The 24568-nt window shown below is 42.9% G+C and overlaps 1 protein-coding gene across 1 annotated transcript in view; it reads right to left on the reverse strand.

The window, feature by feature from the left end:
• Nucleotides 1-24568, reverse strand: part of THSD4 (thrombospondin type 1 domain containing 4) — a 606437-nt gene that overhangs the window by 108183 nt on the left and 473686 nt on the right. Inside the window, exon 8 of the mRNA XM_070431140.1 lies at nucleotides 18788-18992. Within this exon, the coding sequence (XP_070287241.1) occupies nucleotides 18788-18992 (205 nt within the window). The remainder of the gene's footprint in view (nucleotides 1-18787; nucleotides 18993-24568) is intronic.

Consider the following 24568-nt stretch of genomic DNA (forward strand, 5'->3'; position numbering starts at 1 on the left):
ACCTCTATGAAACAGACTTAGGATAATAAATTGCTATCTACTTATATAAAAACCATGGGTGGTGTTCATCACGACCATCAGAATCGAGACCAAGCGGAAGGAAGTCAGTCCTGCAGGGGTTGTCTTGGCAACGGCTATGCCCTCCCCTGAGCTGTTTCCTGGAGCTGTTTCCTGTAAGGGTGGGGTTTGAGGCAGGAACCCACCTTGGGAGTGTGGAGGCATCTCTTTCTAAAGTGTGCCACGCCAGCACAGCCAAGGGTGAACCTGAGTGGGGGCAGCTGAAAGGCTTAGAAAAGGCAGACAGGAGAATGAAAGCCGGGTCTCGGTGGGATGCTGCTTCTCTGAGAGACAGTGACCACGCCCACAGCTATGCCTTTATTTTATAGCAGATGCTACGAGGCAAAGGGCGTGACCAAGATGTTTACAACATTCTCCTGGGTTTCAATCCTACTCAACTACATGCACCTGAACTCTATCAAGCCTACATCACTCAGGCACGTGGGGCCATGTGTTCGGACCATAGGTTCAAGCTTACAACTACAGCTGTTGGCTATAATTGTGCTGGGAGGGCCCTGCCCTCCAAGCTGGGACTTGCATGTGGCAATGAGAGGACTGTGCCCTCTCATCAGTCCAAGGCTTGAACCTGTCCAAAACACTGTAGCAGCTCCCCACAATAAAATTTTAATTCTGTTTCTTTGTTACTAATGTGGTGACCCCAACCCATAACAAAGAAACAATTTCTGGAGGATGAGGCTCAGGAATCAGGATTTTAAAAAGATTCCCAGGTGATTCTAATGTGCAGCCAAGGTTGAGGACCACTGCTATAGATATTAAAAATATATCTAAACGTGCAATTCTTTGTCCAAAAATTGAGCACGTTCATAAATTAAATGGAGAAAATTTGGATATACTTGATGGAGATTTTCACACATATTTGAGTGATGATTCCATTGATTCCACAGATGATGCTGAAAAGGAAAATTTTCCCATCGAATTTCTTAATAGTATTACTCCTTTGGGAATGCCGTGTCATAAATTGAAATTGAAAGTGGGTGCAATCATCATGCTATTGAGAAATCTCAATAGTAAATGGGGTCTTTGTAATGGTACCAGATTTGTTATCAAAAGATTATGACCTAACATTATCCAAGCTGAAGTATTAACAGGATCTGCAGAGGGAGAGGCTGTTCTGATTCCAAGAATTAATTTGTCCCCATCTGACACTGGCCTCCCATTTAAATTGATTCGACGACGGTTTCCCGTGATGCCAGCATTTGTGATGACTATTAATAAATCACAAGGACAAACTCTAGATAAAGTAGACATATTCCTACCTGAACCCGTTTTTGCACATGGTCAGTTATATGTTGCTTTCTCTTGAGTTTGAAGAGCATGTGATGTTACAGTTAAAGTTCTAAGTAGTTCATCACAAGGGAAATTAGTCAAGCACTCTGAAAGTGTTTTCACTCTTAATGTGGTGTACAGGGAAATATGAGAATAAGTTTAATCACTTTATCAGTCATTGTTTGTATCACTGTTGTTTTTATATCATGTTTTTGTTGTTTTCATAACATGTTTTTGTCATTTTTATATCATGCCTCTGTTGTTGTTATATCCTTTTGTTACTGTTTATTTATTAATAAATTTATATATTATTTTCATATACATTTTACTAATTTCCTTTCATCTCTCACACTTCTATTATAGAGAAAGGGCAAATAGCAGTATTAAAATATCTCTGCTAATTAATTCCCTTTTTAAAAAAATATATTTTATTGATTTTTTTACAGAGAGGAAGGGAGAGGGATAGAGAGTTAGAAACATCGATGAGAGAGAAACATCGATCAGCTGCCACCTGCACATCTCCTACTGGGGATGTGCCCGCAACCAAGGTACATGCCCTTGACCAGAATCGAACCTGGGACCCTTCAGTCCGCAGGCCGCTGCTCCATCCACTGAGCCAAACCGGTTACGACTATTCACTTTTTTTTTTATTGTTTAAAGCAGTGGTTCTCAACCTGTGGGTCACGACCCCTTTGGGGGTCGAATGACCCTTTCACAGGGGTCGCCTAAGACCATCGGAAAACACATATATAATTACATATTGTTTTTGTGATTAATCACTATGCTTTAATTATGTTCAATTTGTAACAATGAAATTGGGGGTCACCACAACATGAAGAACTGTATTAAAGGGTCGCGGCATTAGGAAGGTTGAGAACCACTGGACTTTAAAGTATTACATATGTCTCCTTTTCCTCCGATTGACCCCTCTCCCCTCCAATCCCTCCCCCCAGGACAAGCCCCCACCACCCCAGTGTCCGTGTCCATTGGTTATGCTAATTTGCATGCATACAAGTCCTCTGGTTGATCTCTTCTCCCACCCCCCTGCCTTCTCTCTGAAGTTGGACTGTCTGTTCAGTGTTTCTTAGTCTCTAGCTATTCACTTTTGTGTAAGTAAAGGAGAGACTAGCTACAATGTGGAGTACTCATCAGAAGAAATCTTAAGTCTAATAAGTTAATTAGATCCTTTTTGTTTGATGAACCAATTTCCACCATACTAATAAAAAATTATCTTAAGGATTAATATTGGTCTTCTTGTAACAATTTTGGAAACTTATAACTTATGAATATATGATTTATTTGGGACAATTAAAAGTAGAAAAATTCAATTTAAACAGAGCATTAATGAAGGACAGGGACAAGACCTCTGCTGTCCAGTGAGAATTTGCTGTGAGGATTAGGTCATTGCCACGGGTAGTGATCTAGATAACTATTTAGCGTTGGTGTCCCCAGAACACACCAACAAGGAAGGAAAGACTGGGGTAGGCTTCAAGAGTTCTGCTTTAGAGACAAGAAAAGAAACTTAGTTTCTTTCAAATGCGATTCAAATTTCCCTTTGTATATTGTTCCTCTCTCTTTTTCTTATTAAGTAGGATTAATCACTTAAATTTCCAACTTTAAATAATTTTAGTACTCATCTGTCCCTTCTACTCTCATTTGCTCCAGATCATCTCAAAATGCTAAATGCACTTTATCATTCCATGTTCTAGCAATACTTTGGTGTGCATTATATTTTTGTATAATAAGGCACTAAACCTATAGTCTGATTAACGACACATGTACACAAACTCTGGTTTTCAATGAAGGTTAAGATCATTGTTTGGAATCCCCTAGCCCAGTGGTCGGCAAACTGCGGCTCTCGAGCCACATGCGGCTCTTTGGCCCCTTGAGTGTGGCTCTTCCACAAAATACCACGTGCGGGCGTGCACGTACAGTGCGATTGAAACTTCATGGCCCATGCGCAGAAGTCGGTATTTTGTGAAAGAGCCACCCTCAAGGGGCCAAAGAGCCGCATGTGGCTCGCAAGCCGCAGTTTGCCGACCACTGCTCTAGCCCACTGATACACCAATATCTTTATTAGTCATTTCTGGTCCTCAGACTCTTGGCACAGACCTGGCACTTCTGAAACAGTTGGTTGCTTTCTGTTACCCTCCACCCCTACAATTGCCAAAAAGTCTTTGTTGTAACCCTCCTCCAGCCCAGCATCTTCAGTGGCCGACCACTGCCCAAAGATTTAATCCAAAGATTGGCGTTTGGGATGAAAGGTCTTCCAGGGCCTGGCCCACGCCTACAGCTGCAGTCTCAGATACCAAGGCTGCTGACCTGCCTGGTAAGACACCGAGTGCAGGCCTGCCTTCCATTTTCCATTATTTTGTGGCTTAGCTCATGCTGCTCCTTTGGATGAAAATGCTCTCCCCACCTTTCCTTCTGATAACAGCCTACCCGTCCTCTAACGCAAACTACACATGGAGGCCAAATTTGGCAACTGCCTTTTTTTGTAAATTAAGTTTTATTGGCACACAGCCTCACCTTTCATTCACATATCACCTACGGCTGATTTCCCACTGTGACCAGCAGTAGCTGCAGCTGTGACCAGACGGCCTGCAAAGCCTAAAATATTTACTATATGACCATCCCCCCACTCTGAAAGCCCCATTTAAACATCATCCCCTGGTTCCTCCTCAGGTTATCCTGACAGAAGTAATTTCCCCATCCTTTGTATTCCCATAGCGCTGGGTCTCTTATCAAAGTCTTCAAAGGTTTTTTAAATGGATTATAAATGTCTTTTGGAGCAGGGACCATGTACTGTTCAATTTCAGACCTTGGCAGTGCACTGCATACAGAAGGTGCTTATAGATTCATTGAAATGTCTATTTTGTATGGTATCTGAGAACATGGGCCCCTTCCCATGCTCCAACTCCCTCTCCCACCCAGGAGTCCTAATATACCCATGTCTTTCACAGCCAGTCCTCTGAATTATTTCTTTGGAATAGACAAATAATATGCTGAGGTTTTCTCAGACCTAAGCTCTTTGTATAACAAATATCAAGTCAGATGAAGGGCAATGTTTTACTAATCAGATTATATAACTACTAGATAAAGAGAGAAATATTGATGAAGAAGACAAATTTTGCCTTTAAAGAATAATAAATATGAATGTGACTGTCAGAAAGTTGGAGTAGGACTACGTGAAAGTATATTTTCTAAGGTAGGACATACATGTCAACTCAGAATTCAGACAGAAGGAGTGGGCCTTTTCCATACTGACATTTATGTGATCCCTAATTCAAGGACTAGTGTCTGGCTTGGGGAAAGGTAGAATAGAATCAGGAGATGCCCATACTTCTAAGAGCAGTTGGTTGATGCATGGCTAGACAGCTGGAGAAGAGCTGATAGACTGAGGCCACAATGAGAAGGAGAAAAGAGGTTTATCTTCAAAGCCCCTTCCTTCAGGGATCTATTAGCAAGAAATAAAGTTCCAGAAGAAGAGCAGAATCTGACTGGTGTCCTGCTTGATGAGAGAAGGGAAAAGGGTGCTTAATACCTCCCGTGGGAAGGTGAGAGCAGGAGAGGGGAGGCGGACACTCCTGGAAGGCACACTTCCCACTCCTGAAGCTTGACCCATGCAAGAAAGTAAGGGACACCCTAGTGACAGCATGACCACAGAGCAGCAAATGGTAGTGCCTCAGCTGCTGGTTAAGAAAGCCTTGAGGTTAGTTTTTCTCAGCCGTCACTTCTCTTTTAAGTCAACTATATTTACTAAATGTTGTTTAAACTTAGATATCTCTCCTTGAGGCTTAACTTGTATTAATTCCCTAATGAGAAAGCTCAGCAATCTAACACATGGCAAAGCCTGACCTTGATTCAAAGAGGGAGGCAAGTGGGTTAGGAAATGGACTGAGCTGGGACAGCATTATGCTCACCTGACTCACAGACAATGGCTACTGAGCTATTACCTAACCCGGGGAGGAGACCTGGGAGCCATTAGCAGCCCTGCTGGAGATGCTGCTGGAGGTGCTGTGGTCCAGAGCAGGCTGGGAGAGAACGTTACTCTCCTGCAGGGACAGGGCTGTCAGCTCACTTCCATAAAAGTCCACGACCCAGCCCACTCAGCAGCTGTTTCTTGAATTTGAGGAAAGCATCCCATTAGGTGTAGAAAAGCAGGTGTGGACGCTTTGCATATGTCTGAGACAGATGATACAATTAAAAGCAAAAACAAATGGCAGCTTCACTATTTCACAGAACCAATGGCAAATCCAAGTACAAACAGGCACACCCAGTCTTACATTTCCAGGTGGTGAGGTGCTAAGTAAAAAGCAGGTTCTGTTTGACCCAGCAGACCTGAAAGCTTTTCAAGGCAGAGCTACTGACAGTTAAGGTGAAAAGAAAGCCCATGTAAACAGATTAAGGACATGAGAGCTTTCCTGAGTCAGACACCAGGTGGAAATATGTAATGCAAAGTTAAGTCCAGGAGCATGAAAACAAACAGCAGCATCTTTCCAAACTGCAGCAGGAGGGCACCATCTCCTTGGCAGGGGATCTCTGTGTGAAGGTTTGGTTTTGGACAGGAACCATGAAAGCTAGCTGAACAAAAGGGGAGAACCCAGTCCCAACAAGAAACCAGCTGCTAGTGATCACCTTCTCTCATGTGGTCAAGAAGCTTCAGAACCCAGTTGGAGCTTCAAGGTGTCTGTGGTTTGACCAGCTCCTGGGACTGCCACTACCTGCTGCAGGTAGCGAGGAGGGTCACAAAGCCCATCTCAGCATCCTGTCCTGATGCCGAAAGCAGACCACTGCTGTGTGTCATATCACCTGCTAAAATATTCTTTTAAAAACATATTTGGCATTTTAGTGAGTATGTGGAGAAATTGGAACCCTCATGTGAGGAAATAAAAAGGTGCAGCCACTGGGGAAAACAGTTTGGCAATTCCTCAGAAAGTCAAACAGAATTGTGATATGGCCCAGCAATTCCACTCCTCGGTACCCAGAAGAACTGAAAGTAGGGACTCAAACAGGTACCTGTACAGCGACATTATCACAACAGCCAAAAGGTCTAACCACCCAACTGTCCATCAATAGGTGAATAGACAAAGAAAATGTGTATATACATAAAAAGGAATACATTTTTGACACATGCTACAACATGGATGAACCTGGAAAACATTATGATAAGTGAAATAATTCAGACACAAAAGGACAAATACTGTATGATTCTATTTGTATGAGTTACCTAGAGTAGGCAAATTCACGAGACAAAAAGTAGAATAGAGGTTACTAGAGGTTTCATATAGAGGGAAATGGGTAATTATTGCTTATTAGGTATGGTTTTGGGATGATGAAAAATTTCCAGAAACAGAGAGGGTTACAGTTGTACAACATCATGAATGTACCTAATGCCACTGAATTATATACTTAAAATGATAAAATTTATGTCTTATATATATTTACTACAATCGTATATAATAAAAGCGTAATATGCAAATCAACCGAACTGCGGAACGACCATTAGGCGGGGGTGGGGGGCTGGGGGGGGTAGGGCGGGGCTGGCGAGCAGGTGGCGTCAGGCCAGCCAAGGCACATGCCAGTGGGCAGAGGGAGGGGACGGTGATGGGGTGGTGGGGTGGAAGGGGGGTAGTGGCGACCAGTGGCAGGGCAATGGGGGCCGGCATCATGTCCTGATTGCCCCACTGGTCACCTCCCACAGACGGAGGCCAGACTGCAACTTAAGCCATCAGTTGGACATCCCCTGAGGGCTCCTGGACTGCGAGAGGGCACAGGCTGGGCTGAGGGACACCCCCCACCCCCCCAGTGCACGAATTTTTGTGCACTGGGCCTCTAGTTAAAAATAAAAGAGAAAGAACCCACATGTTGTTTCATTTCTCCAAAGTGTTGTACTCTTTTTAAGGGCTGGATGTCCTTTTAGATGATAGATTCAAAAGAACTCTGCTGAGGCAGATGGTGAAACTGGTGACTAAGCTATAACTAAGGCAACTTAGTATGAGAATTCACAATGGGAGGGTAAGCCAAATGATTTTAACCAGCTTTGAGGTCATAGTGGGGGTAGGTCAGAGTAAAGGGGACAAAAATACCTTAAGGACTTGTCTTTCTTCTAATGGTGGGAGAGGGAGGAGGCTCAGGTTCTCCCCACCCCAGTGGTTGAGTGTCGACCCAGGAGCCAAGAGGTCACTGATTTGATTCCTGGTCTGGGCACATGCTCAGGTTGTGGGCTTGATCCCCAGTAGGAGGCTTGCAGGAGGCAGTTGATTGATGATGTTTCTCTCTCATTGATTCTTCTATCTCTCTCTATCCCTCTCTCTTCCTCTCTCTAAAAATCAATAAAAACATTAAAAACATAATAAACCAACTGAACATACAAAATAAATATATAAAATAAACTGACAACATACACCTGTGTCACTTATTGAAAATATAATGGAAATAAAAAGATCTTATACCATATTAGCAAAAACTATAAATTACCTAGGAATAACATAATAAAACATATGCAAAGTCTACATAAATAAATATTTATTATTAAAGAATATAAAGTGGGGAGATATATCATGCTCCTAAATCAAAAGAGTCAATATTGCCTGGTCCACGTGGCTTAGTGGTTGAGTGTCAACCTATGAACCAGGAGGTCACGGTTTGATTCCTGGTCAGGGTACATGCCTGGGTTTCTGGTTCGATCCCCAGTGGGGGGAGTGTAGGAAGCATCTGATCAATGATTCTCTCTCATCATTGATGTTTCTATCTCTCTCTCCCTCTCCCATCCTCTCTGAAAGCAATAAAAATAAAAATTTTTTTAAAAGAGTCAATATTGTGAAGAAAATTTTTGTCTTTAAATTAATCCAAGTTTACTGCAATCTCAATTAAAATCTTAACAGAAGTTTTATGGATTTTAAAGAGTGTGTAGAACAAATATAAGAAAATTTAAGAAAAAAAAGTGTGTTTGAGTAGGGAATTGGGGAGGGCACAGAGAGTTGGCCTACAAGAGAATAAAACACATAAAACTTCAGTAATGAAAACAATATGATACTGAAGCAGGAAGAGACAAATCAATTAATAAACCTGAACTGAGAATCCACAAATTTATCTACACTAGAGGCCCAGCGCATGAAATTCATGCACATGATGGAGGGGAGTCCCTCAGCCCGGACTGCACCCTCTCTAATCTGGGACCCTTCGAGGGATGTCTGACTGCCAGTTTAGGCACAATCCCGCAGGGATCAGGCCTAAACTGGCAGTTGGACTTCCCTCTCGCAATCCAGGACTGCTGGCTCCTAACCGTTTACCTGCCTGCTTGCCTGATTGCCCCGAACCCCTCTACATGCCTGCCTGATTGCCCCTAACTGGCCCCCCCTTGTCAGCCTGATTGCCCCTAACTGCCCTCCCCTGCTGGCCTGATCACCCCTAACCACCTCTGCCTCAGTCCTCACCACTGTGGCTTTTTCCGGAAGGAAGGCAAGAGTACCGGAAGATATCTGGTCGACCCAGTGTAATTAGCATGTTACCCTTTTATTAGTATAGATAGATTTGAATTTCATACATAGTGGAGGTGGCATTTCAAATTAGTGAGGGAAATTTAACGAATAGTATTGGACAACTGTCTATTTGTTTGGACAAAAAAAGTTAGATTATCTATCTCACACCACACACAAAAATTAATTCCAGATGGATCAAATATTTAAATATAAAAAAGATGATTATAAAAATAATAGAAGAAAATATTAGAGAATAATTTTATGATGTTTTAGGTGGGAAGATATTCCTAAATAAGACATAAAACAATCATTGACAGATTTGATTTTAAAAAGATTAAAATTTTTCTGTACAGAGTAATAGATATAATAAGAAGAGGAGAACACAGATAAAGATTAATATACATACATGCAGAAAATGGTTATTATTCATAACATATATGAGTTCTTAAAATCAGTGAGGAAACTAAAAACAATTTAAAAATAGCAAATTCATATAGGAGGACAAATAATGATTAAAATGAGTGGTCAGGAAAGAGTAAATAAAAAGATATGCTAAAAATGAAGTACATTCTTTTTTTTAAAAATATTTTATTGATTTTTTACAGAGAGGAAGGGAGAGGGATAGAGAGTTAGAAACATCGATGAGAGAGAAACATTGATCAACTGCCTCCTGCACACCCCCTACTGGGGATGTGCCTGCAACCAAGGTACATGCCCTTGACCGGAATCGAATCTGGGACTCTTCAGTCCCCAGGCCAATGCTCTATCCACTGAGTCAAACCAGCTAGGGCTGAAGTACATTCTTAATATTTTGTGTTGTAAGGATGTGACAAAAGGGTTCTTTCATGTATTTTTGGTGGGGGCATAAATTGCTACAAATGCTTTGGGGAGGAATTTCATTTTATTGTTCAGATTTTTAAGTGTTCATTTCATTTGACCTACAAGTTCCATTTCTAGGAGTTTATCTTATAGAAATATTCATATATGTATGAAAGACACATGCATTTGGATATTCATGGAAGCATTACTTGTTAGAGAATATTTAAATTTTCTTTTCTAGAAACATGGTGTCAGTTATTTATCTTCGGTTTTCTCTTTCATGCTACAGGCTTTCCATTCATGTTATTTTCAGTTATCCATTGTTATCTATACAGTATATATAAAAGCCCACTGACTGGAATGACCAGAACAACAGAATGACCGGAACAACCGGTCGCTATGATGCCCACTGCAGCCAGCCGCGGCCCCTCCCCCTGGCCGGCCCAGCCCCTGATCTCCCCCCCACCGACCCTGATCAGGGATGGGGCCACCTGGCCAACCTCCCATGTCCCCTCCCCTTGACCAGCTGGCCCTGGACAGCCCCGATCGGGGCAGGCTGGCCACTCATGCACAAATTTGTGCACCAGGCCTCTAATTTCAGATAAAACAATGGGAAGGCTGCCTGAGAAATCTGTATATATTAGCAGAGCCTGTTAACAAGCCAAGTTCTATATTGTGAGAGAATGGGGTGCCAGTCACTAAGCTCCTCCTTCTGCCAATTCTGGAATGAAGACCGAGGTCTTGGAGCACCAACGCTCTCACTCATGCCTTAGTTCCCTTTGGCTTTTGGACGAAGAGATAGATGCCAGCATTCTGGATGCCTGTTCATGTACAAGTTTTTTCCACTATCCCCCCGTTTTTCTCCCACCCCACTCTCCATTTTGCTTGCTGACCCTAGACTCAAGACCCCTTAGACCAGCGGTTCTCAACCTGTGGGTCACGACCCCTTTGGGGGTCGAACGATGTTGGAGTCCAACCCCAACGGGTCCAGGGATCCCCAAAGGTGTGGACGGAGTCGGCGAAGAATGAATGACATGGAAACTGGTTTCAGTTCATCAGCATAGCGAGGTTCTCCCTCCAGGATCTCCAGTGAAGTTCTGGTTAGGAACTCCAACCAAGTTCTGGTCAGGATCTCCAACCAAGTTCTGGTGCCATGTTCTCTCGCTAGGTTCTCCAACCAGGTTCTCCAGGTTCTCCAGCCAGGTTCTATCCAGGTTCTTTTGCCATGTTCTGTCTAGGTTCTCCAGCAAAGTTCTATAGCCAGGTTCTGTCCAGGATCTTTTGCCATGTTCTCCTGCTAGGTTCTGTCTCTAGGTTCTGTTTCTAGGTTCTGTCTAGGATCTCCAGCCAAGTCCTGTCTCTAGGTTCTGTGTAGGATCTCCAGCCAAGTCCTGTCTCTAGGTTCTGTGTAGGATCTCCAGCCAAGTCCTGTCTCTAGGTTCTGTGTAGGATCTCCAGCCAAGTCCTGTCTCTAGGTTCTGTGTAGGATCTCCAGCCAAGTCCTGTCTCTTGGTTCTCTCTCTAGGTCCTCTCTCTAGGTTCTGTATAGGATCTCCAGCCAAGTCCTATCTCTAGGTTCTGTGTAGGATCTCCAGCCAAGTCCTGTCTCTAGGTTCTGTCTCTAGGTTCTTCAGCCAGGTTCTCTCATTAGGTTCTCCAGCCAGTTTCTCCAGGTTCTCCAGCCAGGTTCAGTCACCAGGTTCTTTAGCCAGGTTCTATCCAGGTTCTTTTGCCATGTTCTGTCTAGGTTCTCCAGTGAAGTTCTGTAGCCAGGTTCTGTCCAGGATCTTTTGCCATGTTCTCTGGCTAGGTTCTGGTTAGGATCTGACGAGGATCTGATGAGGATCTGATGTTTATTGTCTTGTTACACCCGTATTTATACCAGCCGATTTTAATCCTGTCAATTTCTATTACAAGGGTTAAGGTGTTTCTTATCTCCATTCCAGGGAGTAAAGATTATGTAGCTTAACTACCCGCCTGGCACTTAATTAAGGGGTTGTATCCCCTCCCTAACCTCAGGGAAAGATCCCCACCTGGGGAAACAACCTTTCTCGGAGAGGTGACCTTGGTTAAAACACATGGCGCTAAAGGGAGCAAACATATTAAAAACAGTATGCTTTATATGCCAGGTCCATTGAAACATATGCTGTGTAGATGTTTCTTTTCCTGCAGCGACTGTGTCAAGCAGCAAGGATGGACCGGCTTCCGGCAGAACGACCCTTTCACAGGGGTCGCCTAAGACCATCAGAAAACACATATATAATTACATATTGTTTTTGTGATTAATCACTATGCTTTAATTATGTTCAATTTGTAACATGAAAATACATCCTGCATATCAGATATTTACATTATGATTCATAACAGTAGCAAAATTACAGTTATGAAGTAGCAACAAAAATAATTTTATGGTTGGGGGTCACCACAACATGAGGAAGTGTATTAAAGGGTCGCGGCATTAGGAAGGTTGAGAACCACTGCCTTAGACTCTGCATTCAGGCCAGCCCTTCCTCAACATAGTCCCCTCTGCTACCTAGGCTCTTATTTTGTCTGCTTGGTTAGTGAACATTCTTCCAGAAATTTGTTTAAATCATTTAACAGATGCCCCCACTCCTGTTTTGTTGGTGGTTATAGGTTATATCTTTTCTTATTCCTTTAGGATCATTTTGATGAATATTAGGAGGAAGGGAGGAAAAACTCATATACTCTGTCTCCCATCTTGAACCAGAAATCTAAAAAGTATTATTTGTAGTAGTAGAAAACTGGAGATAATATAAACATCCCTCAATAGGGAAATACTTAAATGGTGTTACATCCATTGTATGGAATATTCTACACTCAAAAAATAATGAATGAGTTTTATATTCATTGATATGAAAGGATGTCATCCTATATAAAAAAAGGCCAGGGACCATAAGTGTAACAACCGGAATGACCGCTTGACCAGTCGCCATGAGGTGCATTGACCACCTCTCAGTCTCTCCTCCCCCGCCTTCGAGGGGCGGCTCATGGCAGCAAGTGGCAGCGAGCTATGCATGCACAATTTCATGTGCTGGGCCTCTAGTAATATAATATTAAAGAAGCAAGCTGCAAAAAGTATGTACAGTAATATCAATTTTAGAAAATATATATTTATTTGTACTTTCCCAAAGGACTGCAGGATACCCACTAACCTGTTAAGAGTGATGATTTACTAGTAGCCCTAGCTGGTTTGCTCAGTGGTTAGAGTGTCGACCCATAGACTGAAGGGTTGAAGGGTCTCAGGTTTAATTCTGGTCAAGGGCATGTATCTTGGTTGCAGCTCCATCCCTGGCCCTGGTTGAGGCATGTGTGGGAGGCAACCAATTGATGTGTCTCTCTCACATCAATGTTTCTCTCTCTCTCTCTCTCTTTCTCTGTCTCTTCCCTTCCCTTCCACTCTCTCTGAGAATCAAAGGGGGAAAAATCCTTAGGTGAGGATTAGCAAAAACTACAAAAAAAAGAGTGGTTATTTATCTCTGTCTTTCCCCTTGAAAGCAGTGGATCAAGCATGGGGTTGGCATGAGGGAGGAATTTTATCTTTTTGCTCTATATTGTCTCTACTGTTCAAAATTTTTACAATGCAAATGAAAAAATATTTGGGATTAATTGTCATACAAATATAGGACATCATTTTTAAATTCTCCAACCTTTTCCATATAGAAAGCTGCTAAACTAATAAAGTTTGCAAATTATAGATGATCCATGATACCTGTTATTTAAAATGCGAACCATTATTATTATTGTTTAAAATGTTTAAGAAAACATACTTAAAAGTAAAGATATTGCCATTTTATTTTTAAAGCTTACAGACCTTTAAAAAAATCTTTCCAAGTCTAAGGCTCTGTGACAATGTAACATGTTGGCAGATAGTACTGTCCTGTAGAATCAATTTTTGTCTGGTATGCTTTTATGTCTGATTTCTTAACTGTTACAAAATGACATTAGGAAACTGAACTGGCTGAACTATGCCAAACTCTGATATTTCAGCTAAAATAATTTTACATCTTTTATTAAGGAAGAGGCAAGTAATATAACATGTTAATCATTTTAGTAAAATTAGATTTAATTTTTTATTTTCCAAGAGAAGAGTTCTGAGTAACTCATGTGCACAAAGAAAATACATAGCCTACCACAAACATAGCATTTCTGAAGTCTTTTCCATTAAAAAAATCTAGGAATCTAAGCCACCAACTAGTCTACATTTTAGAGCACGTGAACAAATTCAAATTAACCACTCCACTGAAAAGTGGAGCTCAATCCTGTAGAATTCAATTGGTTTCTAACTTAAAATGAGGCAAACATCCTGCCTCCTGAAATCTGTGCACCATTCAACACCATGGTTGCTCCAGCTTTGTCCAGAGAAACATGAAGTGATGAGCTAGCCTGTCCCCCCAGCTCTGCGTGGCCCAGTCTGCTATGAGCTACAACAGGGCCGGTGCCGGACTCAGCCTTCAGAACCTGAGTCCAGCAGGTTCAGTTATTGATGGCCAAACCAAGTCAAACCATACACTTACTACTTACACATTATCCAAGGTTTTTGGTATACATGCCTCCTTCTTCTATGTAGTTTTTGATTTTTAAATTTCAACTTTCATAGCCTAATCTATAATTGCATTTTTAGTAACTATCACACTTAACCTTTTTTTGAAGCAAGCAAAGTAAAGAACGTCCCATTTTAAAAGTCAGAAGACAATGCAAGTAAAAATGCTTGGAGACCAAGTGCTATGTATTCATATAGCATGACTGCTGTTATTAACTGATTGAGTGGCCTCCAGTCATTTAAATATTGAGGGCTTAAAAAAACCCTTTCAAATGAAGTGATTAAACCACCTTCTACTTTTTATCTCTCAAGTTCGAAGAGTCAGTCATTAAAAAATACAAAGTGTTTCCCAAGGAAAGTTTGTTTTGCAGCACAAATAACTAAAGGTAGTTCTGGAAAATAATAGGGCAACTGAAAAAAATCATTCAAGTTGTATATTTTTTTTAAAAGCAATGATACAAATTCGAATCATTCATTTTCTCAATATTGCCTATTCTGCAGAACAAACAGCTAAATCAATTATGTGAACCAAGTTAAACTTTTATACAAAATACAGTTTACATAGTCAATATCACAAGGTAAGAAAGAAAACCAAAACTTTCATCATTACCTGGAAAATTGTGGAGAAACCCACCAATATAGCTTTGAAAAATGTTTCAACATTTGGAAATGCGTAATGTAAAAAATAGTCATTGGACAGTTCAAAAATAGCTGGACAGATCTGTGCTCTAATGGCGTATACACACGATCTTAAGTAATCCCATGCAATTTTAACTTTCAAAACATACAGACTTCACAGAAGATTTAGCAGGATAAGTCGGATAGGAAAAGAAAGCACTTGTGATGAGAAAAAGAACATCCCAACAACTGTGCACTTTCAAAGGGTGAATTTTATGGGATGTGAATTATATCTCAATGAAAAAAGATTTTAAAGAAAAGGGCATCCCCAGTGTTGTTTAAGTTCTACAGCCAGAATCTCCTGGTCATCACCTCTGGAATTGCCTTCACTATAGCTCGCTCTTCTGTTTCCACTCCTCCTCCTTTGCCCATGTGGCATCACGTAATATTGCACAGACTTTGAATTTCTCATGCACCCCCCTGGTTGCTGGGCATAGGAAATTTAACTCAACTTTCTGAATCACCCTCTCATGGACTCTTGGTACTTCCAATTTCCTCTTCATCTTTTTGAGGGGGAGATGGAATTTTGATTCCACAAAGCTTTGATTAATGACAAGCTCTCTGAGACAAAAAGAAAGGGACTGAATATTTAACCATTGCTAATAAATGCCAGGGGCTCTGCTGAGCCCTGAATGTCTTTACCCTATTGTTTCTCACGAATACTTCCAAGATCAGGATTCTTATTCCATATGCTAGATGGAAACACTGAGCAGTTTCCATTCAGACACCCAGTGTTTATTCACCCAGGATATGGATCTTATGTTCAGAGGGCACAACTTTAAAAACCCCTTACTGCATAGGACTAATTCAAGCCAGGGAAAACTTACTAAAACAACACAAAGCTTATAAAAAGTGGCATTGTTTGCTAGTGCATTTGAACACCACACTTCAAATCATCCTGAAGAACACTCCCATTCTAGGAGACAGGATGTTTATGCAAATGTAGTCTCCTAATAATACAAAAGAAAGGAGGAAACACACAAGGCTATTTCTTTCTTTTTTAAAAATATATTTTATTGATTTTTTTTTACAGAGAGGAAGGGAGAGGGATAGAGAGTTAGAAACATCGATGAGAGAGAAACATCGATCAGCTGCCTCCTGCACACTCACTACTGGGGATGTGCCCGCAACCCAGGTACATGCCCTCGACCAGAATCGAACCTGGGACCTTTCAGTCTGCAGGCCGATGCTCTATCCACTGAGCCAAACCGGATAGGGCTAGACTATTTCTTACAACTAAGAATAACACACAAGCCCACCAGCGTGGCTCAGTGGTTTAGTGTCAACCTATGAACCAGAAGGTCACCATTCAATTCCCGGTCAGGGCATATGCCTGGGTTGCAGGCTCCATCCCCAGTGTGAGGAGTGTGGGAGACAGCCGATCAATGATTCTCTCTCTTCACTGATGTTTCTAACATCTCTCTCTCTCTTCCTCACTGAAATCAATAAAAAAATATTTTTTTAAATTAAAAAGAAAAAATAACACACAAACCATTCACTGGGAATCTAGGCTTATTGCCACTTTGATGGCTCCTGGGTTTGCCAGAGCCAATGTAATGGCTTTCCACTTTAATTTGGTTTGTCTCAGAGTTCCATCTGCCATCACTTCCTCCTCCCACCAATAAAACTAAGTGAAGTAGCCAGTGGCAGTTGATGATCCTGTCATCAACTGGTTGCATTCGACTGGACAGAGAAAAAAGAGCTGCAGAACCTGGAGTTCTTGGTGATCCTGATGCTTGAAGTTTGCAAAATTACTGATCTCTCCACTGCTGCAGCCACTGACTGCTGCATGGCTGATGGCATACCGGAAGGCCTTGGTTCTGAGAACTGCTCCTGGGCATTATCTCGCAGTATACTGTTGCGCTTGGAAAAGACAGCCTGGGTTCAAATCCCAGCTCCACCTCTTCCTTGTTGTGTGACCTTAACAAGTTACATTATCTCCCTGTGCCTGTTTTCTTATCTATAAAATGGGGATGGGAAGAGCTCCTATCCCCTAGGGCTGTTGAGAGTGTTCAGCAATCTAACACATGTAAAGCACTAAGAACAATGCCTGGCACCAGCTATTTAAGTTCCTGTTAAATAAGTAATTCAAACCTAAAAATGAGCATTGTTCACTAAAAGAAATTGCTTTCCTTATAGTATTTTGTTAACTGATTTGTATACGCTTACTTGAATTAGAAATAGGTAAAAATTAATTTGTAAGGCCTCTATTGTTTTGCATAAACCCAATCAGCTAGAAACTCAGAAAGTAACAAAAATTTCCCTTTGTGGGAAAATGGGTTAAAAATGGCCTCTCTTATTGATGATATTGCCCCAAATGATTGCTGAGCGGCTCTGCAGCTGTTCATAAGACACAGACTTACTGTTACCCCAGGCAGATGAGGCAGAAAGAAGAGAAAAATGGCTTTTGCTTTAGACCCCCAGGGAGTAAAGGTCCAGACAGGATCATCAACTGCCACTGGCTACTTCAAACTCCAGCAGAACAAAGACTGGCAGACCTCTGGGCTTTACAAAGAGCTTCCCCACCTCAGAGAGACAGTTTAGCCCTGTGGTCAGAAAACTGAGGCTAGCGAGCCACATGCAGCTCTTTGGCCCCTTGAGTGTGGCTCTTCCTAAGCCTTAGGCGTACCCTAATTAAGTTAATAACAATGTACCTACCTATATAGTTTAAATTTAAAAAATTTGGCTCTCAAAAGAAATTTCAATGGTTGTACTGTTGATATTTGGCTCTGTTGACTAATGAGTTTGCCGACCACTGGTTTAGCCCGTTATCCTATATAATAAAGAGGTAATATGCAAATTGATCTTCACGCCATAATGTTGTCACAAGATGGCAGTGCATACAGCAGGGGCAGGGCAGCGGGGGCGGGGCCGATGTCCACTCCGCGTGGCTTCCACAGGGGTCCCAGTGTCCACTTTGTGCAGCTTCTGCAGGGGTTTTCATGGCCCTGTGTGCGTGTGTGCCACGGGTGTCCTGGCGGCTGCCTTGCATGACTTCTGCCAGGGTTTCCACGCCCCATGTGCACGCCGTGGGGGCGGGGCCCAGCGGCCGCTCCACGTGGCCCAGAGGCAGGGCATTGGGGCAGCACTCTAGGACTCGGGGCCATCCCGTGGCACGCCAGCCACTCGGGGCAGGATTCCGGGACTCGGGGCGGTCCCATGGCGTGGGGCGGAGGGGGAGGGGTCCCTGGTCTTGCGTGATTTCGTGCGAAGGGTCACTAGTCCTATATAATAAAAGCCTAATATGCTAAGTGTCCGGTCGACCAGTTGGCTGTTCAATCAATCAAAGCATAATATGCTAATGATATGCTAAGGCTGCTCAACTGCTCGCTATGATGTGCACTGACCACCAGGGGGCAGACACTCTGACCGGTAGGTTAGCTTGCTGCTGGGGTCTGGTTGATCGGGACTGAGCAACATGGGCCAGACACGCCCTGGAGCCCTCCTGCAGTCCCTCCCCAGCTGGCCAACCTCCCACGTCCCTCCCCGGCCCCGATCATGCACTGGTGGGGTCCCTCAGCCTGGCCTGTGCCCTCTCATAATCTGGGGCCCCTCGGGGGATGTTGGAGAGCCATTTTTGGCCAGATCCCGCAGGCCAGGCTGAGGGACCCCACTGGTACACGAATTTGTGCACCGGGTCTCTAGTTGAATTCATAACCATATTTCTCTTGGAAAGAGCAAAGAATAGTTTATTACTGTAAATATTAAACATTTACTTGCAATTATGACTTTTTAAATTTTCTCCACCCAAGTTGCTCATTTCACTGCGAAGACATTGCTTTGGCATTCCTAGTGACACTATGTGTCTGAGAACCTCTGGACACTGCTGTGTTCATCTCACCAGCCTGGAATAAACCAGCTGGAGTGACAGATGTTTTCTCTGGAAAAAGACCAAGCTTACCCAAATAGTTGTTGCTCTTGTGCATCTCGGTGATGTTGATCTTTGTGGCTCCTTGGGGAATCTCAACAACGCGGTGGTAGCCCAGGCTGGTGAGGGCGTGCTTAAACACGCCCGACACAACCTGACAGCCTGTGTTATCGCCTCCGCACACCCCGCATTTGTCCACCACTTTGTCGGAGCCTAGGTAGTCGTCACAGCCGATGCTCTGCAAAGAGGTGGAAACAGAAGATTCTTGTAGCATCTCTCAGGGGCATTTAAGGAAAGAGGGGAAAGAGATAAAGATCTAGTGGTGGGGCTCAAATGGACCCTCCTCTTGCCCCATTCCATTCCTACAGATGAGCAAGTTCCTGCTTCCCTTCACTCAACAGATTATCACAGAGCATCTACTCTGGGCAAGGACCTTCTCTTCTAAGTATGTGTGAAATGTACATTCTAGGGGCTGGTGGGGAAATAGACAGTAACAAGACAAGTAAACAAAAGAATGCATTTGGTGGTAGAAAATGACCAGGAGAAAAATAATGCAGGGATAGGGGTAGGGAGAGTGTGGGGCTACAGACACTTATCACACAGGCTGGACAATGAAGCTGTCCTGCAGATCCATCCCCCAAGGGACTCAGAGAGGAGAGGCAGGGCCATGCTGGGACTTTTATATAAACAAGTTCTTTGAGACCATAAGTGCCACACTTAACACTGGGTTCTGTCCCCAAGTTTTCTATTCTAAATGACTTGATGATACAAACACTTAGCAAAGTACCCCTAAAAGTCATGTTCTCAGGCCCAGTTTCTTAGGAAATTAAATTTGTTGAGATTTGGGTTCCCATTGTTCACTGTGGCTCTGAGGAGCTGGATAGAGGACTTCTGTTTGGCTCCTTCAGCGCACTTCCTCAGGGCAGAGGGTGCAGGGAAGCAGGGGCCAGAAACATCAGCAACCTGGATGATCACATCTAAATCAGGGGTGTACAGAGATGGCACAGGCGTTCTCATCGGTGTTTAAAGGAACGCTGACTTCCCACATTTCCTCCTGAAAGAACCTCCCATTTCTCATTCCAAGATTTTTTTGCTTTATCTTTCCAGTCCCCATTTATGTTTCTGTTGGGGCAATTTTATTTTGCATAAAAAAGCTAAACCTTGGATCAGAATAAACGATCGGCATGGAATCCTTTTCCACTCCTGGAGCTGATGCAGAGAACTCACAACGCTCTCCTAAACCCCAAATAGGAATACGTGATCTGAGCAAAGACTTCCATCACCTTTCCCCAGGCAGATAGAGCAGTGGACTGTGGCAGGGACAATGAAATACGGAATGACAGAATTACTTCACTGAGGTATGAGAACAGGGAACAATACTTGAAACCAGAATGGAATTCTAAAACTTGAGACACATGTTTGCTGAAGACAGGCTTGCGTAGGTTTTTGAATTCTAACTATCAGACCTCATCTCAGGGGCAAAGTGGTCTGCAAACCATTAAAAGTCCACTTCTGATCTTGTTAAACAAGCCTGGGTCTGTGCATGTGGGTCCTGAGGGTCAAATCATACAGGCAGAGTCAACTCAGGAGGTGTTCATTCTTCCCCTCCAAGTTCACACTGACTGACATCGTTCTGCAGGCACTCCAGGTCTGCACTATTACTGCCATATTCTTTTTTTTTTTTTTTTTTTATTGCTTAAAGTATTACAAAGGGTATTACATATGTGTCCCTTTTTCCCCCGCCCTACTGCCATATTCTTGAAAGCAGTTAGTCCATCAACAATAACTGGTCACTCTTCGCAAATAGCTTCTCTGCAAAACATTATTTCTGACAATAACAGAACATCATCTCAATATGTTCATTCACATGCAATTAGCCTTTCAAAATGCCATGTTTGCTCAAATATTTCTTGTCCCTGCCCCATGCATATTTTAGCAGGGGAAAAATGTTTTCCACATATGATTTCCACCTTCTTAACTCCTCAGTTCTCCTTTGCTTTGAAACAAACAAAAAAATGCCACCACCAACAGAGATTGTTGCAAGATCCTAACAGAATTAAGGAGTGCCTCTGACTGTATGGCCACACAAGCAATGGCAAGAACTGAAGGGGCGACATTCTGTCTCTTCAAGGTTTGGTTCTGGACTCTGAATGCCCAGGGTTCACTCCTCAAAAGAGAAATCAGAATTAGGGGTATGCAAACCTTGCTTGGGGGTGACAAGAGCTGACAGAGCACCCTTTCAGCGTTCTAGTGATTACCCCAGGTCTCTGAAAGACTGGGTTGCCATGGAGTTGCCAAATGCCCCAAGGCACTTCACAAAGTAGGAGGGACAATCCTACAAGGACTGGGCAGACAACATGCATTCAAGATCTTTATTTTTAGGTAATTACATACCTGACAACTGTCCCTTCTCCAGCCCAGGGCACATGTGAGAATCAGATGATATAATGAGGGGCCATTTGGACTGGGTGTCCAGGTGTGGCCTGGCTAAGGGAGTGACCTATGGGCCAGGACCCGAGTGACAGGAAGGCCCAGCCATGGGAGAACCTGAACATGCAAACATGCATTTTCATCGCCGATGCTGTGGAGTGACTACACCAGCAGGTGGGCGAGGCCATCCCAGGCTGTGTCAAACTCCGTTTCTGCCTTTGGGAATTTGAGTCTAACTGGAGTGATGGGACACACATATGGATTTATTAGACAAGAGGAGGCCTGCATTCTCTATGTCATGCTGGGCCAGGATTTACACTCTTTTAGAAAGTTGTTAATTAACAACGAGGTACATAAAGTCTAGAGTTTGATGCAACATCCCAGCCTGAACTAGGGGAATGGTGATGGAGTGAAGAGGATTTGAGAGACATCTAGGAAGCAAAATGGACAGGCCTTTGTGACTGATCAGCTGGAGGAGTTTGAATCCTTCTCAGCCTCATATTCACAATTACAGTCCTCTAAACATGCATTTTTCTCATTTAACCTTAAAAGCAATCTGTGATATTGCTTTTGAGGAAAGACTTAGGAAAGAAGTTAGGACCACGAGAACACACCAAGATACTTAGTTTTGCCCCGGCTGGTGTGGCTTAGTTGGTTAAGCACTGTCCCATGCACAGAGAGGTCATAGATTCCATTCCTGGTTAGGGCATATGCCCAGGTTGCGGACTCGATCCCTAGTAGGGGGCGTGCAGGAGGCAGCCAATTGATATTTCTCTCTCTCTCCTCTCTCTCTCTCTCTCTAAACATCAATAAAAAATATTTTTTAAAAAGCTAGAGCTGGGATTTGAACCATAATCCCATGCTTTTAACCATTATGTAAAAATCCTCCCAACTCCTGGCCCCGCCCCGCCCCACCCAAGGATCAGAGTTCCAGCTTTGTTGAAGGAGTGGATGGTAGCGGTGACTAAATGCAGAGGAAGAAGTCCAGCACTGCTGTCACATCTAGTGAGAGCCTGGCCCAGAAGAGACGGGCATTCTCCTCTTCCAATATTACGGAGCACCAACCACGTACGTATCTCTCCCACATGGGCTGCTTTAACCCTATACTTTACACACAGTAAGTGATTTAATATTTTAGTTAATCTTCCTATTACATTAGTTTTTATTGTTATAAATTTTTATCTTGAAACAGTTTGACTCACAAGCAGCTGCAAAAACAATACAGAGTTTCAGTGCCCCTTTACCCAGCCTATCACATGACAATACCTCACATAAGCATAGCCCAGCATCAAAACGTGGCCATCAGCACGACTCATTAACTCATGAGTAAACCTGACTTTGATTTTACCACTTTTTCTTGGTGTGTAGTTCTATAAATTTTATAACAGGTTTAGATCCCTGTACTGTGCTCCTGTACAGCAGCTGGCATTCTCCAGAACTCGGCCATGTAATTGATCAGCGGAGCTGCTGTCAGTTAGCAGGAAAGGCAGTCGGCATCATGGAAAGCATGTTGGACTGAGACTCAGGACACCTCAGGTGAGCCCTTGCTCGACCCCTGAGTGGTTGTGTGATGCCTGTGGGTCACTTCTCTGTGGAGTTGGCACTGAAAACATGTCTACCACATCCAGATCTTTGAGAAGATAGTGTCCAAAAATGAATTTGGCCTGAATTCTGGTTTGTATCTTGGGAGACTGGTCAATTGGTTTCTGAAGCGGATGACTTAACAGTGATGGCCTATGCCTCCCAACTCTCTCAGAGGCACCACCAAAGTGCCGTCAGTGGGAGCTTAAGGTGGCACTAGTCTCTGCTGGACCTAGGTCATGGGCTGGCTCTGCCACTTGGGGGCACTGCCCCTTTGGACATGTTTACTAGGCATTCTGAGCCTCAATTTCGTTATCTGTGGCTGGGGATGGTGCAATATCTACCTCAGAGCACTGTTGGGAGGATCAGAAGAGGTAAACATGGAAAGTACTTAGCAGAATGCTGTTAATAGGGTGTCTTTTTATTTTTATCACTGACTTCATATATTGGTTTCATCTGGAATCTATTTTTAAGTAAACCCCATCATCATGTAACCATACTTAGGTCATATTTCTATAACACTTTCTATTATTTTTTAATCACAGATAATATCTTCTTCATTTGGAGAAATGTAGAAAAGTCCAAAGAGCTAAGAAAATGCCTTCAGTCCACGGGCTGACGTTCTATCCACTGAGTAACACCAGGGCCTTCCAGTGATTTTTGCAACATGTTGCAGGAAAATTTTACACGTTGCAAGTCATCACAGCAGAAATTGCTCAAGAACTGCCCCCCAGTCGTGTGTCAAGATTAACCTAAATGGAATTTCCTGAGGGAAACGCACAATCTGATGACATACTTGGTGGTGGATTTCACGGGGAGGGACCTCTGTGCACCCTGGCAGGGAGGCCAGTGCAGGCGTGCAGACCGTGGAGCTCCTGATTCTCTAATGGGAAGCAGGTGTTTCTGTGTGTGTGCAACATGCACAGCCTCGGCTGCTCGGCTAGATGACACCAGCAGGTAAAACCATGCGCCTTAATAATCACGCTGTCACAACAGTACCGGTGGAGAACGTTATCACAATAATTAGTAGCTGACATCAAATTTACAGAGAGCTAACTGGCGGATATACATATGGATGCCAAAACTTTTATTCATGACATTCTGTTGAGAGAAATCCTTTGCATATGATAAATATCTCCCTCTTATTACTGTTTGGAATGTAGATCAATACCATCTTCCTGGAAGGCAATTTAGCAATATATACTGTTTGACCCAGTGTTCTCCTTCCAGGAATTTATCTAAGGAAATTATAAGAAATGAGGCCAACAAGTTTTGTATGAAGCAACTTCTCAAAGTATTATTATTATTAATATAGAAATTGGAAACATCTTAAGTTTCCTACATAGGGAAACAGTTAAACAATATATAGAACTTCTCTGGGAAAAACTGGATGGGTCTTTTCCCAGTTGTTATTCTCATTAAAATCTTCCAGTGCTTGTGCCGGTGTGACTGACCTTCCGTGTTCCCTGAGCAGCTCTACCTGGCGCCCATGCGGTTATGGGGTGGGGCCACAACATTAGTAACAAAGAAACAGAATTTCCGGAGGATGAGGCCCAGAAATCAGGATTTTAAAAAGATTCCCAGGTGATTCTAATGTGCAGCCAAGGTTGAGAACCACTGGTTTAGGGTATGAAGTGTTTTGGAGTGTTATTGTCTAGGCCAGTGATGGTGAACCTTTTGAGCTCGGCGTGTCAGCATTTTGAAAAACCCTAACTTAACTCTGGTGCCATGTCACATATAGAAATTTTTTGATATTTGCAACTATAGTAAAACAAAGATTTATATTTTTGATATCTATTTTAT

This window comes from Myotis yumanensis, unplaced genomic scaffold (assembly GCF_028538775.1).
Source record: "Myotis yumanensis isolate MYYU_CA2020_CCGP unplaced genomic scaffold, mMyoYum1.0.hap1 SCAF_1, whole genome shotgun sequence".
Taxonomy (NCBI): Eukaryota; Metazoa; Chordata; class Mammalia; order Chiroptera; family Vespertilionidae; genus Myotis; species Myotis yumanensis.